Source organism: Chroicocephalus ridibundus, chromosome 23 (genome assembly GCF_963924245.1).
Source record: "Chroicocephalus ridibundus chromosome 23, bChrRid1.1, whole genome shotgun sequence".
Taxonomy (NCBI): Eukaryota; Metazoa; Chordata; class Aves; order Charadriiformes; family Laridae; genus Chroicocephalus; species Chroicocephalus ridibundus.
In genome coordinates, this window is record NC_086306.1 from 4305370 (window position 1) to 4317661 (window position 12292).

Here is a 12292-nt window from a genome sequence, read left to right on the forward strand (position 1 = left end):
GGCTCCTTCCCCGTCCCACGGACTGTGCACAGAATATGCAAATGCAGAGAGGCTGTGGACCAGCATTTCTTACGAACTAACTGAAAAAATTAATTATTCTCCAAGGACCCAAATGACTTCAGCTGAAGTCAGTGGTATCCAGAGCACAGAACACATGGTTTTGGTTAAACAAAAGGCCCTGCATACTTTTGGGGCTTGTAATAGAAGTACCCACCCAGGAAACAAGCATGAATTCTTTAAATCGCACTTCAATTTAATTATTTTCCGCACCGACGGGCCCTTGCTTCTGCAAGGAAAAAAACAGGTTTCCATTGCTCAGCACGGCTGGGCACACAAATGCCGCTCTACCGTGAGGGTGCTCACCAAAGGGAAGATGCCTCCCAAATACCCACATCTGGAGTGGCTTCGCTACAGCTCTGCTGATCCCCCTTGGCCCCGAGGAGCCTCGCTGCCTTCCTCCGCGTCCTGGGGCTGACGATGATGCTAGTGAGCTGGTCAGCAGCCCCGGTGGCACGCAGATTTTCAATGCACTGAGCCCTTTCCCTGGTGAGCAGTTTTGGTTTTTTGGTTTTTTTTACCTTTTTTTTTTTTTCCCTGCAGCCCCATCTGAGCCCTGCCACCTAACATCAAGTTCTCACCTGCGGTTGCCTCTGCCTTGGGCAGGGTTAGAAAAAAAATCAGGCGCTCACGAGTTATTCAGCCGCAGCCTCCGGTGAGTCACGGCATTTCTGAGGAAGGGAGGGAAGGAGCCAGCTCGAATCCCGCTAACATGCACCAGGATTAGTTAGCTCGGAGTTCAGGGCTAGGAAAAGATTAACAGATCACCACGTCTCTGCTTCGGTGTGGTTTTGTCAGGGTAGTTTTTCTTACGCGCTGTCCACATAACCTGCCTGCAGAAGAGCTGGTTGAGAAACGACAGAAGGTCAAAGGTTTATAACTTTTTTAGTCTTTTTTTTTTCCCTTTTCAGCTCAAATTCCCCCCCATTAAAAAAACAAAAACAAAAAAAAACCCCAAAACAACCAAAAAAGACCCCAACCCTCAACCCCGAGGTGGAATTTCCCCACTTTTCAGCTCAGAGGCGAAAAGATGAAAGACTGTTTTGTAAGACAGGCGAGTGTTTCGGCAGAGCGGAGCCTTTGCACCTTGCATGGCTGTGACCCCCTCGGAGCACCGGTGGTGGCCGGGGTTTCTCACCAGGGCATATTTGTGTAACCCACTTTTCCCTGGAAACCCAAAACCTGTGGCTTTGCTCGCTTGAGGCGGCTGCTGCGTGATGGGGAAAGAATGCAAGAACACCCCGGGAGAAGCATTCCTGCCGGCTCCTGTCTCATTTGGGAGCTTCGAAACCGGTTTTGGCACAGAGGAAATCAGTCAAAAAAGGGAAAATAAAACACGCTAAAAAAGAAAAGTGTTTGTGAGAGGCGAGTTCAGCTGTTCCCAAACCCCACTCTGAAACCCTGGTGTGGTTTCTCGGTGGTGACAGGACCACGAGGAGGTTTGGCGGAGAAGCCTGCCCTGGGCCAGCCCTCCTTGTCGTCATCATAGTGCTGGTCGCCCTAATCCTAGTCCTGGTCGCCCTAGTCCTAGTCCTGGTCGCCCTGGTCCTGGTCCTGGTCCTGGTCGCCCTAGTCTTAGTCGTCCTAATCCTGGTCCTAGTCGTCCTGTCGTCGGTCTGGTCCTCCCTCCTCCGTCCCCTCCTCCTCCTCCTCTTCCTCCTCCGCCCCCCCCGATATAAGCGCGTCCGCTCCGCCTCCCATACATTGCACCAGTCGCCGAGTTGGGTGTCGGACGTCCCGTCGTGACAAAGCCGTGCCGGGGCCTGTCCCGAGCCGGGCCTGCTGCCGTGCTCGCCCCCGAGCCGTGCCCGCTGCCCCTCCGCTCCGCTCCGCTCCGCTGCGCTCCGCTCCCCACCCCGCGCAAGATGCGCCGGGCGCTGGGCTGCGCGCCCCGACGGCTCTGCCTCCGGCCGCTGCTGCTGCTGCTGGTGGTCATGGTACGGGGGGACGGGAGCTGGCCGTGGGGACACGGGGGGGTGCTTGGGGGGGGGGGTCCGGGACGGCCGTCGGTGCCGCCCGCTGTTGCCGCGGCATGCCCGGGCTTGCCGCGCCGTCGAGGGGCATGGGCCGCCGGGCCGGGAAAAGGTCCTGCGGGGGGGCGGGGGGGGGGGGTAAGGTGGGGAGGGGGCAGCGGGGGTGTTTCGGGGCTGCCCTGGGCTGGGGGTGCGGGTTCAGGTAGGGTGGGGGGGCTCTGTGAATGGGGGGAGCCCCTGGGTGTAGGGGAGCCGGGGGGCTGGGGGCTTACGTAGGGTAGAGCAGGGGAGTCCCTTTTACCAGCGGTTGCGGGGGGGGGGGGAATCGGGGGGTAGGGGCTCATGTGAGTCAGAGGCTATGAGGGAGGGGAATCTGGGGGGGCTCATATGGATCAGAGGCTATGGCGGGTAAGCTGGGGGGGCTGATATGCGTCAGAGGCTATGAGGGGGAAACTGGGGGGACTCATGTGGGTCAGAAGCTATTGGAGGGGAGCTGGGGGGGCAGATATGGGTCGGACGCTATGGGGGCGAAGCTGAGGCTGTGGTGAGGCTCACCTGCTCCAGGGGCCATTGGGGGGGGCTCCAGGGGTTACGGGGGGACTCACCTGATCTGGGGGCTATGGGAAGAGCAGGGGCTATGGGGGCTCACCTGCTCCAGGGGATGTGGGGGGGTGGTTGAGGCTGTAGGATGTCTCAGATGGTGCAGGGGCTATGGGGAGAGCTGAGGTTATGGGGCAGGCTCACCTGGGCAGGTGGGGGCCGGGGGGTTTCACGTGGGCAGAACCCATGGGAGGGGGGTGGGGCTGTGGGGGCTCACTTGGGCAGGTTTGCAGGGTGCAGGGGGGGTGGAATATGTGGGGCTGAGGCTATGGGGCAGGGCGGGAATGGCGGCGTGGAAGTGGAGTGAGATGGGTGATCTTCTCAGCCCTCCTGGGTGTGGGGCAGCGGGCAAGTGCGCAAGCGCTTGCCGCCCGGTGGCGCATGAGGGCCATGGGGCTAGGAGGTGACGTGTGGCTGGAGGTTTGCCCTATGGCACTGCCTGTGTCCAAGGGGATTTCCGCTCCCTTGGCTTCCAAGTCTTGTTTGCCAGTCGGGGTCGGGATCTCGTGGCAACGCCAAGACTGCGCGGGATGTTGGAAAGCATGGGGCTGGGATGCGGGCAGCTCTGGGCTGCCTGTTGCAGGAATGCCGCCTCTCCGGCTTGCCCAAAGGATGCCCAAACCTTGAGGTTTGCTGACACACAAAAAAAAGCCACCTGCGCCTATCACATTTCCTCATGGATTGGGCGTTGCTAGAGAGCTCGGAAATACCTAAAGTCTTGTCTCACCTGAAGGCAGTGGGATCCTGCCCTGGGTTTCTCCCCGGGGGATCCTGCCCTGGGTTTCTCCCCGGAGGATCCTGCCCTGGGTTTCTCCCCGGAGGATCCTGCCCTGGGTTTCTCCCCGGAGGATCCTGCCCTGGGTTTCTCCCGGGGGATCCTGCCCTGCAGTCCCTGCCGCCACGAGGGAGCCGTGGCCCTGGGACACGTGGTGGCTGCTCCCGCGCTGGAATCGCTGTTGCTGAGACCAGCGCTGCCCGTAACAGGTTTTCAGAGTCGGCTCCTCATCCAGCTCCTTCCCTATATTGCTTATGAGAGTTTATTTAGACTTTCCTGATGAAGTCAAGCCTAACTATATGCATCACGCTCTTAACAGCCTCTTGCTTTAACTTTTTTTTTTTTTTTCCTTTTTAATGAAAGAAAAGGGGAGGGGGCCCGATCAGGACTGATGTTGCCTCACGTGATAATCGTACCACACCGCGGGTGCAGTTCCTTCCTCTGCTCGCCAGTGCCTGTTGCATCATGCCTGGACCTGGGCCATGGCTCCTGCTGGATTTGCCGGAGCTCAAATTCCATCTTGGGGGGGGAGGGGGGGTGGAAACCCCCGCGTTTGTCAGACCTGTGCCCTTGGAGCCAGCGGTACGTCAGGTGTCTGCCTGGCATCTTTTATCCCTGGTCCGTAACACCGTTTGCTAAGAGCTTTTCTTGCTACAACCAAGAATCCTGCAGGGATGTTCGTTGCTGGTCAGGAGTTCGGTGAGGGATCCACCTTCTGCTGCAGGGTCCAACTTGGGATAACTTCAGGAGAAAAACAAACTGGGGAGATGGAAGGAGGGAAAGATGCTTCCCAGAGCTTTTTTTTTTTTTTTTTTCCTTCCCAGACCTGATCATCCAAAGGCTTTTAGCTGAGGAGGGTATTGGGGATTCCTGTGCCTGGGGATTCCTCTGCCTCGAGGCAATGTTGCTTTCTTGGGATGTTTACCGTGGGTGAAAACTGCTCCTGGATAATAGCATTGCGTCTCGCCCACGCCTCCCAGCCTGGTTTCTCCTTGTGTTTTGCAAGAGTGATGGGTTAGCCCGGGTTGGCAGCCCTCGCCTGCCAAGGGCTCTGCGGTGGGGGGGTGGGCCTGAACTGCGCTTGCTGGGGAAGGTGGTGGGGACCGATAACCTTATCGCGCACTTGGGCGAGCTCTGCCGAGTCGCTGTTTCATGAAAAGCAATGAAATCCTGCGCCTAAGGGGCCTTTCCAAACAGCGGATAATGCTACCCTGTTGCTGTGATCACCTTCGTGACCTGGCAGAGTTTGAATGGGGAAGAAAGGACTTTTTTTTTATCCCCCACCCCGTCCCCCCGGGGACAGTGAGGCGGTGGGACAGGTTGCCCGGTCTCAGTCCTTGAAGATTTTTCAAGACCAGAGCGCGTAAAGGTGCTTGTGGCTGGGGGGTAAAAGCAAAACTTTTCTCTTAAGCTGGATCAAAAAGCACTTTATAAATTTACAATCGCGCCCAGCTGGAGAAAGCAGGAGTGGGAGATGCGGAGCCAGATGCCGGTGGAGGGACGTGGATTTGGTTCCTCCAAGCCAGGGTCTGGAGATGGTCCCGTTCCCGGGCTGGACGGGGCCTGGGGGGGGTCTGTGCCTCTCCGTGTCCGTGTGTCTGTCTGTGCTAGGGGCTGTGGAGGCGGGAAAATTGCCCTCTCCATGGCCTGGCCGGTGTTGTTTGTGGGCCTGCGTCACGCTCTGCAGCCCCATTTTGGCAGTCACGCCCTTCGGCACAGGTTTTCGCACTCACACCCTTCCTTGTACAAGCGCGGGAAGTGTCCGGGGAGGACAAGGGGGGAATCGGCTGTCTCAGGGGACAGTGGGACAGCTCGTGCCTCTATTGTTTCAGTTTCTCAAGGCATCTTGGGGGGAATCGGCTGTCTCAGGGGACAGCGGAACAGCTCGCGCCTCTATTGTTTCAGCTTTTCAAGGCAGCTTCTGACTCACAGTAGAAATATTTGCTTTAAGAGGCAGGTTTCAAGCTCGGCGTATGGGAGTGGAAGGGGAACGTGCCTCTGCCAGACTGTCACTGCCCGGCATGGCCGGGCATCGTCCTTCCATCTCAGGCAGGGCTGGAGTAGGGACAGGTCTATATCCCTTTATGTCCACGGAGCTGCTGTGCTGGTTGAGATGCCGAGGGCACTGTTCCCCTCGGGTACATGGGGGTACCCAAATGTCCCCCAAAACCCCGACGGGGCGAGTGGCCGTTCCTGTCGAGCATCGTCCCCCCGCAGCTGGGGCGACCCAGCAGGTACAGAAAGAGCTGAGCCAGCAGAAAGGTGCACGGTGAACTGGCGGAAACGGGGCCGTTGGCTTCCCGATCTGCAGTAAGATAACGGGGATAATGTGGAAACGCGGGAGGCCGTGCTGTCCCCTGGGAGCCCGGAGCAGCCCGGGTGTTTCTTGTGGGCACAGGAGCCACGTACCAGCCTTGACACGGGGCCGATTTCCTCCCCACAAACGCCCTCCCTGTTCCTCTTCCCTACCCTTCCATTTTCTTCGGTGCTGTTGGTTCACAAGCTCAGAAATTGGGGAAGGAAAGAGGGGCTGATGTTATCCTAAGGAAGCGTTAGCGAGCCTTTGCCTTGCTGATAACCTGGCACCTGGGAATCCCTCTGCAAACCTCCTCCTTATGCTTTGCCCGGGAAATAACCACCCTGGGAGGAGGAAAAGGCCCTTCACCTGCATCAAGGGGAGCATCAAGGGGAGGTTTGGCCACCAGGTCCAGCGGCTCCAAGCCATCCCAGATCTCCTCTCCTGCTTTGCTTGAGTGCACCGGGCAGAGCAGCTCTTGCCTTTCTCTTTCTTCCCTTGCCCTGTGGACTTGGGGTGGGTTTTAACCCAGGTTTTTCTCTGTTTTTTAACAGGAGGCTGCTTTGGAAACTGATGCAGCAGCATTGGATAGGAGGGACAAGGTGGATCCCTTGGACGCAAGCAGGGGAGGAGAAGACTTTTACCAAGTCCAGGATGGCAACCACTATTGCAAGAAGTGCTCTGCGGGTAAGATGGTCTCAAATGTGGAGCACACCACATGCAGCCCCGCTGCGTTTCTGCCCTTGCTCCTTGCAGGGAGACAGTGGGTGCTCCAGCTCTCCCCTGCTCCGCTGTCATGAGATCTAAGGACTTATTATGGGAACGTGTTCCTTTTGATCCTACCTAGTTTGTCTCTTGACTGCTTCGACAGCAGAATTAACTCTGCAAAGACATCCCTGTTCTCTGCTGTACGTTCACAGATACACCCTTGCTTTCTCCCCCACCCCTTCTTGCAGGCACCTACGTCGCACAGCACTGCAAAGAGCCAAACGGCTCCAGCGTGTGTTTGCCGTGTGAAAAAGATGAATACATCGAATACCCAAATGACTTTTCCAAGTGCCTCGGCTGCCAGAGGTGTAGGGAAGGTACGAGCTGGTGTGGAAGAGGGCGATGCTGGCTGATAGGCTGGGTTCAGCTGACTGGAGACCTCTCTATTTAAGAGCACGGTCACCTGCAGCGTCCCCAGGGAGTGGCGCAGGCTGCGGGGAGCAGGCTGGGTGTAGGAATTGGTGTGGTGGCTTGTGCCAAACCTACGTCTCTGTTCGATGCAGCATCCCTCGCGCAAAGCTTGGACACGAGACTCCATCCAGCAAGGACCAGGGTTCACGGCAGCGTCGTAGGCTGCCGGTGGAGCTTTGACGCGAGCGTTCTTTTCTCTTGGGCATGGTGAGGTTTGGGGCAGGAAAGGGTAAGGCTGAAACTCTGCAGCAGAGAGTGACTTGGTCTTCCCCAGGCTTGCGGGTCAGCTCGGGTCGTTAGCCACGTTAACGAAGGAAGCGGGTGGAGGAGCGTGGCGCGGAGGGGCTGGGGTCGAGCCGTCTCTCCTCTCGCCCGCAGATCAGGTGGAGCTGAGTCCCTGCCGAGCCACCAGCAACACGCAGTGCGCCTGCAAGAGCAGCACCTTCTGCTCCCCGGACCACCCCTGTGAGATGTGCCAGAAATGCCGGCCCCGGTGAGCTGGGTGCTGCGGGGTGTGCCGCCGGGGTCTGTGCTGGGAGCCCCAACCGCTGAACCCGACCCGTCTCCCCCTTTCCTAGGTGTCCCCAGGGCGAAGTGGAGCTGGCTCCCTGCACGCCGCACAGCGACCGCCAGTGTGGTCCCCCCACCGGCACCGTCTCCGGCTTGTCTTGTAAGTGGGGGGCTGCTGGAGGAGGGGGGACGGGCTGCGGGGCGGAGGTGTGAGCCGCTGCCGAGGGGAGCGGGAGCAGCTCCCCACACACCCTGTTTTATCCACTTCAGACAACTACATCGTGATCATCGTGGTGGCAGTTGTGGTCCTGCCTGTTGTGCTGTTCTGCATCTGGAAATACCGCAGCTGCTGTTGCCCAGGTGAGCTCCAGGGGACCCCTGCCCCGGCCGGGGGCTCTGTGTGGGTGTGGGCTGGGTGGGAAGAGGGACCTGCCTTGGGAGAAGAGGCATCACAGCACCATTTTCATCTTCCAGGGGGCGGGAGAGACCTGAGCAGGAAGTCCTGCAACGTGGTGGTGAGTTGCTGGGATGGCAGGGGGGTTGGTGGCTGGGGTGAGGTCCCCCTCTCTGCTCCCCACTTGGGCTGCAGCTCCTGGGAGGGCTGGAGGAGCAGGGGGATGAATCCCATCCCTGCAGGGGTGCAGCAGAGCTGGGATAAGCCGAGGAGGGGCTCTGGTAGTGCCCTGTTGTGCGTGGGGTTCTTGCAGCCCCCTCTCCAGTGCCGTTATGGCTTCCCTGGCAGAGGTGCCGGCACATCCAGGGTCGCCGGTGGGGACCCCGGGTAAAAGGGAGGGCTGTGCCATACCGGAGCCCCTTCAAGCTCAAGATGAGCAAGTGAGCCGTGCCCTTGATGGCTGTCACTGCTGTAGATGGCATCCCTGGGGGGCCAGTGTGAGCCCTGCCCCCCCGGGGCCACACGACTCAGCTGGTTTGTGCTTCTCCTGCCGCAGGAATACGTGGTGCAGCGGATGACCAGGTACCAGAGGGGGAGGACAGAGGTGGAGGACAACTTCCAAAATGAGAGGATTCTGGTTCCCGTGCAGGGAGAAGACCCCGTTATCCGTAAGTGTTGGGGCCCAGGGGATGTGCAGGATGCCCTGTGGGATGAGCTTTATGGGCAAAATCCTTTCTGACCCAGCTGTCCGTGCTCTACCCTGTTGTCTAAGATTTTCCCTTCCCCCTTTTTAGTTTTGCGACGCTCTTTTGACTTCTTTGCCCGAGATGTGCCCTACAAGGACTGGAAGAGATACGGCCGAGCCCTTGATCTGCTGGAGAATGATATTGTCCTCGCAGAGTTGAATGACAAGTATTCACTGGAGCCCTTCTTCCAGATGCTCAACACATGGCATAACAGACAAGGGATGAATGCCTCCGTCAACACGCTGCTGGAGACCCTGCGCCGGATCAATCTCGGAGGAATTGCAAAGGACATCTCCTCCAAGCTGGTCCAGCAAGGATATTTCCAATACGAAGTGAGCTGAGGAGCAGGGCAGGCCCTGCATCTCCCCACTTCAAGCTAAAACCATTAATACCTCTACAAACACTTGAGTTTTACCTTTTTGTCGCTCTCCTGTGGCTCTTCTCTTTTTGAAGCCATCGTACAGCTCAGCTGAGCCCAGAGGAGTTGACGAAGCGCAAACCTCACGGTCCTCTCTGCCCAGTGTCGGTGCTTCCTTATGAAATCCAACCTGGTGCCTTGATTTCACTGGGCCGATGCAACGAGCCTCAAAACTATTGCAAGCTGCCTCTGGGACTATCTTGGAAGCACTGGTGCTCTCCAGACACCTTCAGGATCACTGCGGAGAAGGGCTTTTGCAGGATGTAGGCGTCCCTGTGGTTTTTAACTGGATCATCCTTTTTTATTGCGGGGGGGAGCGGTTCCTGGCATCATGCAACGGCTTCTGCTTGTAGAACATCTCTGAGCTGGCCAGCAAGCTTTATACTGTATGGTCAGTGGGCAAGCATCGACTGGGGTCTTGGGTTAGTTTCTCAAAGCTGTTGACTGAACTGCATTTTAGCCGATAGCGGTTCTGCTTGCTGTTAGTAACCAGTTTAAAACTGGACTTTGAGGGGAGGGTGAGAAGAATGATTTAGAATCCTCGAATTGTTTAGGTTGGAAAAGACCTTGAAGACCATCAAGTCCAACCGTTAACATGGCACTGCCAAGTCCACCACTAAACCATGTCCCTCAGTGCCACATCTGCATGTCTTTTACATCCCTCCAGGGATGGTGGCTCCACCGCTGCCCTGGGCAGCCTGTTCCCATGCTTGACAACCCTTTTGGTGAAGAAGTTTTTCCTAATAACTATCCTAAACCTCCCCTGGCACAACTTGAGGCTGTCTCCTCTGGTCCTAGCGCCTGTTATCTGGGAGAAGAGGCCAACCCCACCTCACCACAACCTCTTTTCGGGGAGTTCCAGAGAGCGATTTACTTGCTCTGTGATCACTGGGGTTGTGTAAGAAAAGGGTCAATGCGGGGAGTGAGCGAGCTCCTCCTCGGAGCGGGATGGAGAACGTGGGCAGCAAACTCAGTTTGTCAGAAACCTCCTTCTCCATGACCTTCGTCAAGCCAGTTTGTTCCCGTTCCCTTGGCCGTGGGGTGGCTTTGCTGTCCCTGACTGTCTCCAGCCAGCATGGAAAGGTGAATGCACTGAGGTCCGAGCATGACTTTGGGTCCCCACCATCCACCCTCCAGCTGTCTGGGTTGCTCCTCAAACATTTTACTCCTCGCCCTGGCTCTTCCGCATGGCTCAGGGACAACTTGGCTGGAAAAACTACTGCATTACTTGAGCTGGCTCCGTGTGGTGCCGCCCCGGTACAGCCCAGCCCACCGGGACCTTCCCCAGCACGGCGGGAGAGCGCGAGGGGCAGCGCCAGCCCCTCTCCATGGCCAGGGCCACCATGTGCTGCCCAAGCGCCCGTCCCTCCCGCTGCCGCCCCTTCTCCCCCCTCCTCACCAACATCTCCAAAAAATCCCATCTGTAACATGCAAGCAGAAAGTTTGCATTTCTGTATTTATTAACTGTAAAGGTTACATATTTTAACTTAAAACCTAATATAAAAATAGTAGTTCTTGGTTTTTTTTTTTAACTATGCATGATTGTGTCATTTTGTACAGAGCTCTGGCCCAGCCAGTTTGGTATTTCCAGTGTTTATGCATCTATGAAGGAAGAAAAAAACTTTTAAAAAAACCCTCCTGGTTTCTCATCTGACTTTTTTTCCCCTCCTTGCTCTGCGATGATGACGGTCCGTTCGAGGTTGCAGTGGGCACCAAAGGAGCTGGACCAGACGCTCAGCAGCTGCTCCGCGCGGCACTGAGGACCCAGCCCGTGGCGTTGGTGCTCCGCCACGCCGGCATCCCGCCGGCAACGGCCCCCACCAGCGATGCTTCTGCCGGGGAAAAACTCGGCAGCAAACCTGGGCTCTGCCTTTACACCTACGCCGTGGGTCCCGCGCTCTTTAGGCGCCTGCAAAATTTAGGAGGCTGAAATCTCAGTCCCTCACGTGGGCAGGGGCTGGGACCCCGGGGCCGAGCGATGCTGCTGCCCCCCTCCCCGTGACGAAGCTGTGCTGCGGGGGGGAGGGGGGGGTCCGCGGCGCTCCCCGCTCTGGCTGCCGCGAGCCAGGGCTCTGTGTGTTGCGATAGCTGCGTTGCGAATCCATGCAGTGCTTAGTGAGGGGAAAAAAAAGAAAAAAAGAGGGCTCTGCTCGCCCCAGAAAGCCCCCCCTTGAGCTGCCCGCCAGCTTTCGCGGTGCGGTTGGGTTTATCGATAATGCTTCTGTTGGGCTCATCGATGACGCTGCAGTTTGGTTCATCGATGACGCAGGTCTGGGGCAAGTGCTGAAAGCAGAAGCTCTCGGTGACCTGCCAGGAGGCTTCATGCCCGAGGTCCCGTCCCGGCGTGCCTCCCACGCGTGCAGACCTGGGCAGGGAGCTCCTGCAGAGCCAGGCACGTGCAGGATTTAGTGCCGGGACACGGGGGCTCGGGTCCCGGCCTGAGGAAGGCAAACGGGACTCGGAAGCAGCGGCGAGCACCCGGATTCGAAAGGGAAAGAAACTCATCGTCCTACCTGCTCGCTGGCGCTGCAAAGGGTGAAAACACCGAGTGTAAGCTGGCTGGAGCCGCAACTTTGCTCCTGCATCCGTGGCTGAGGATGAGCATGAGAAACGAGTGACTCCAAAGTGCTCTACCGAGGCCGGCCGGGAAGAGGAGCAACGTGGAGCGGGAGGGGACACCACCGGGAGCATCCCTGCTGGGAGCATCCCTATGCACCATCCTCCACCCCTACGCGCCATCCTGGCCCTCCTCCATCCCTACACGTTCACTCCAGCCGCAGCAGCTTTGCCAGGGATAGGCTCAAAGGAGCTTTCCCTTCTCCCGTCTGGGGAAGGTGAGCGGAGGTTTGGGGTCCCTCCAGCTCCCCTGCCCTGCCCTGCCGGTCCCGCAAAGCCACGCTGCCTTCTCCTGCCGGTACCCGCTGTGGTTGTGCACCTACAAGGACACAGGTGGGACATGCAGAGTTAGTCCGATGGATAAATCCACCTCTCCATGGATAAAGCCACCTCTCGTTGTACAAGGGCTTTGTGGGTTTTTTGTTGTTTTTTTTTGTTTTTTTTTTTTTGATGGCTGGATCCTGCAACGCTTCTCCACTGTCCCTGCCCATCGCGGCAGCGCTGGTGGGGGGCGGGGGGGTGCTGGTGTCACCCCGAGACGGGCACAAGGATGCCCCGTGTCCAGCCACTTCCTCCCAAACACACAGGGACCACGCCGGGCTTTTAAAATACCATTTATTACAATGGAGCCTCCCAGGCTAAAATCCCAAGCTGGGGGCCTGGGGTTGGTTTCTGGTGTGGCAGGTTGGGGGGGAGAGTGTTTTTGGGGTTGTTTTATATTTTTTTTT

The 12292-nt window shown here is 57.8% G+C and overlaps 1 protein-coding gene across 2 annotated transcripts; it reads left to right on the forward strand.

Annotated features, from left to right (window-relative positions):
* Positions 1-1445: 1445 nt before the first annotated feature.
* On the forward strand, positions 1446-12274 carry TNFRSF10B (TNF receptor superfamily member 10b). 2 transcript variants are annotated; one of them, XM_063358522.1, is made up of 9 exons: positions 1446-1994; positions 6256-6388; positions 6658-6786; positions 7259-7373; positions 7459-7550; positions 7661-7750; positions 7865-7905; positions 8341-8452; positions 8579-12267. In XM_063358522.1, exons 1-9 carry the CDS (start codon positions 1923-1925, stop codon positions 8869-8871), a joined length of 1077 nt encoding a protein of 358 aa, XP_063214592.1. In that variant the 5' UTR covers positions 1446-1922; the 3' UTR covers positions 8872-12267. The 2 variants fall into 2 exon arrangements, with proteins under 2 accessions (XP_063214592.1, XP_063214593.1); XM_063358523.1 differs by lacking the exon at positions 1446-1994 and adding an exon at positions 2893-3996 and having other exon boundaries at positions 8579-12274.
* Positions 12275-12292: the final 18 nt, after the last annotated feature.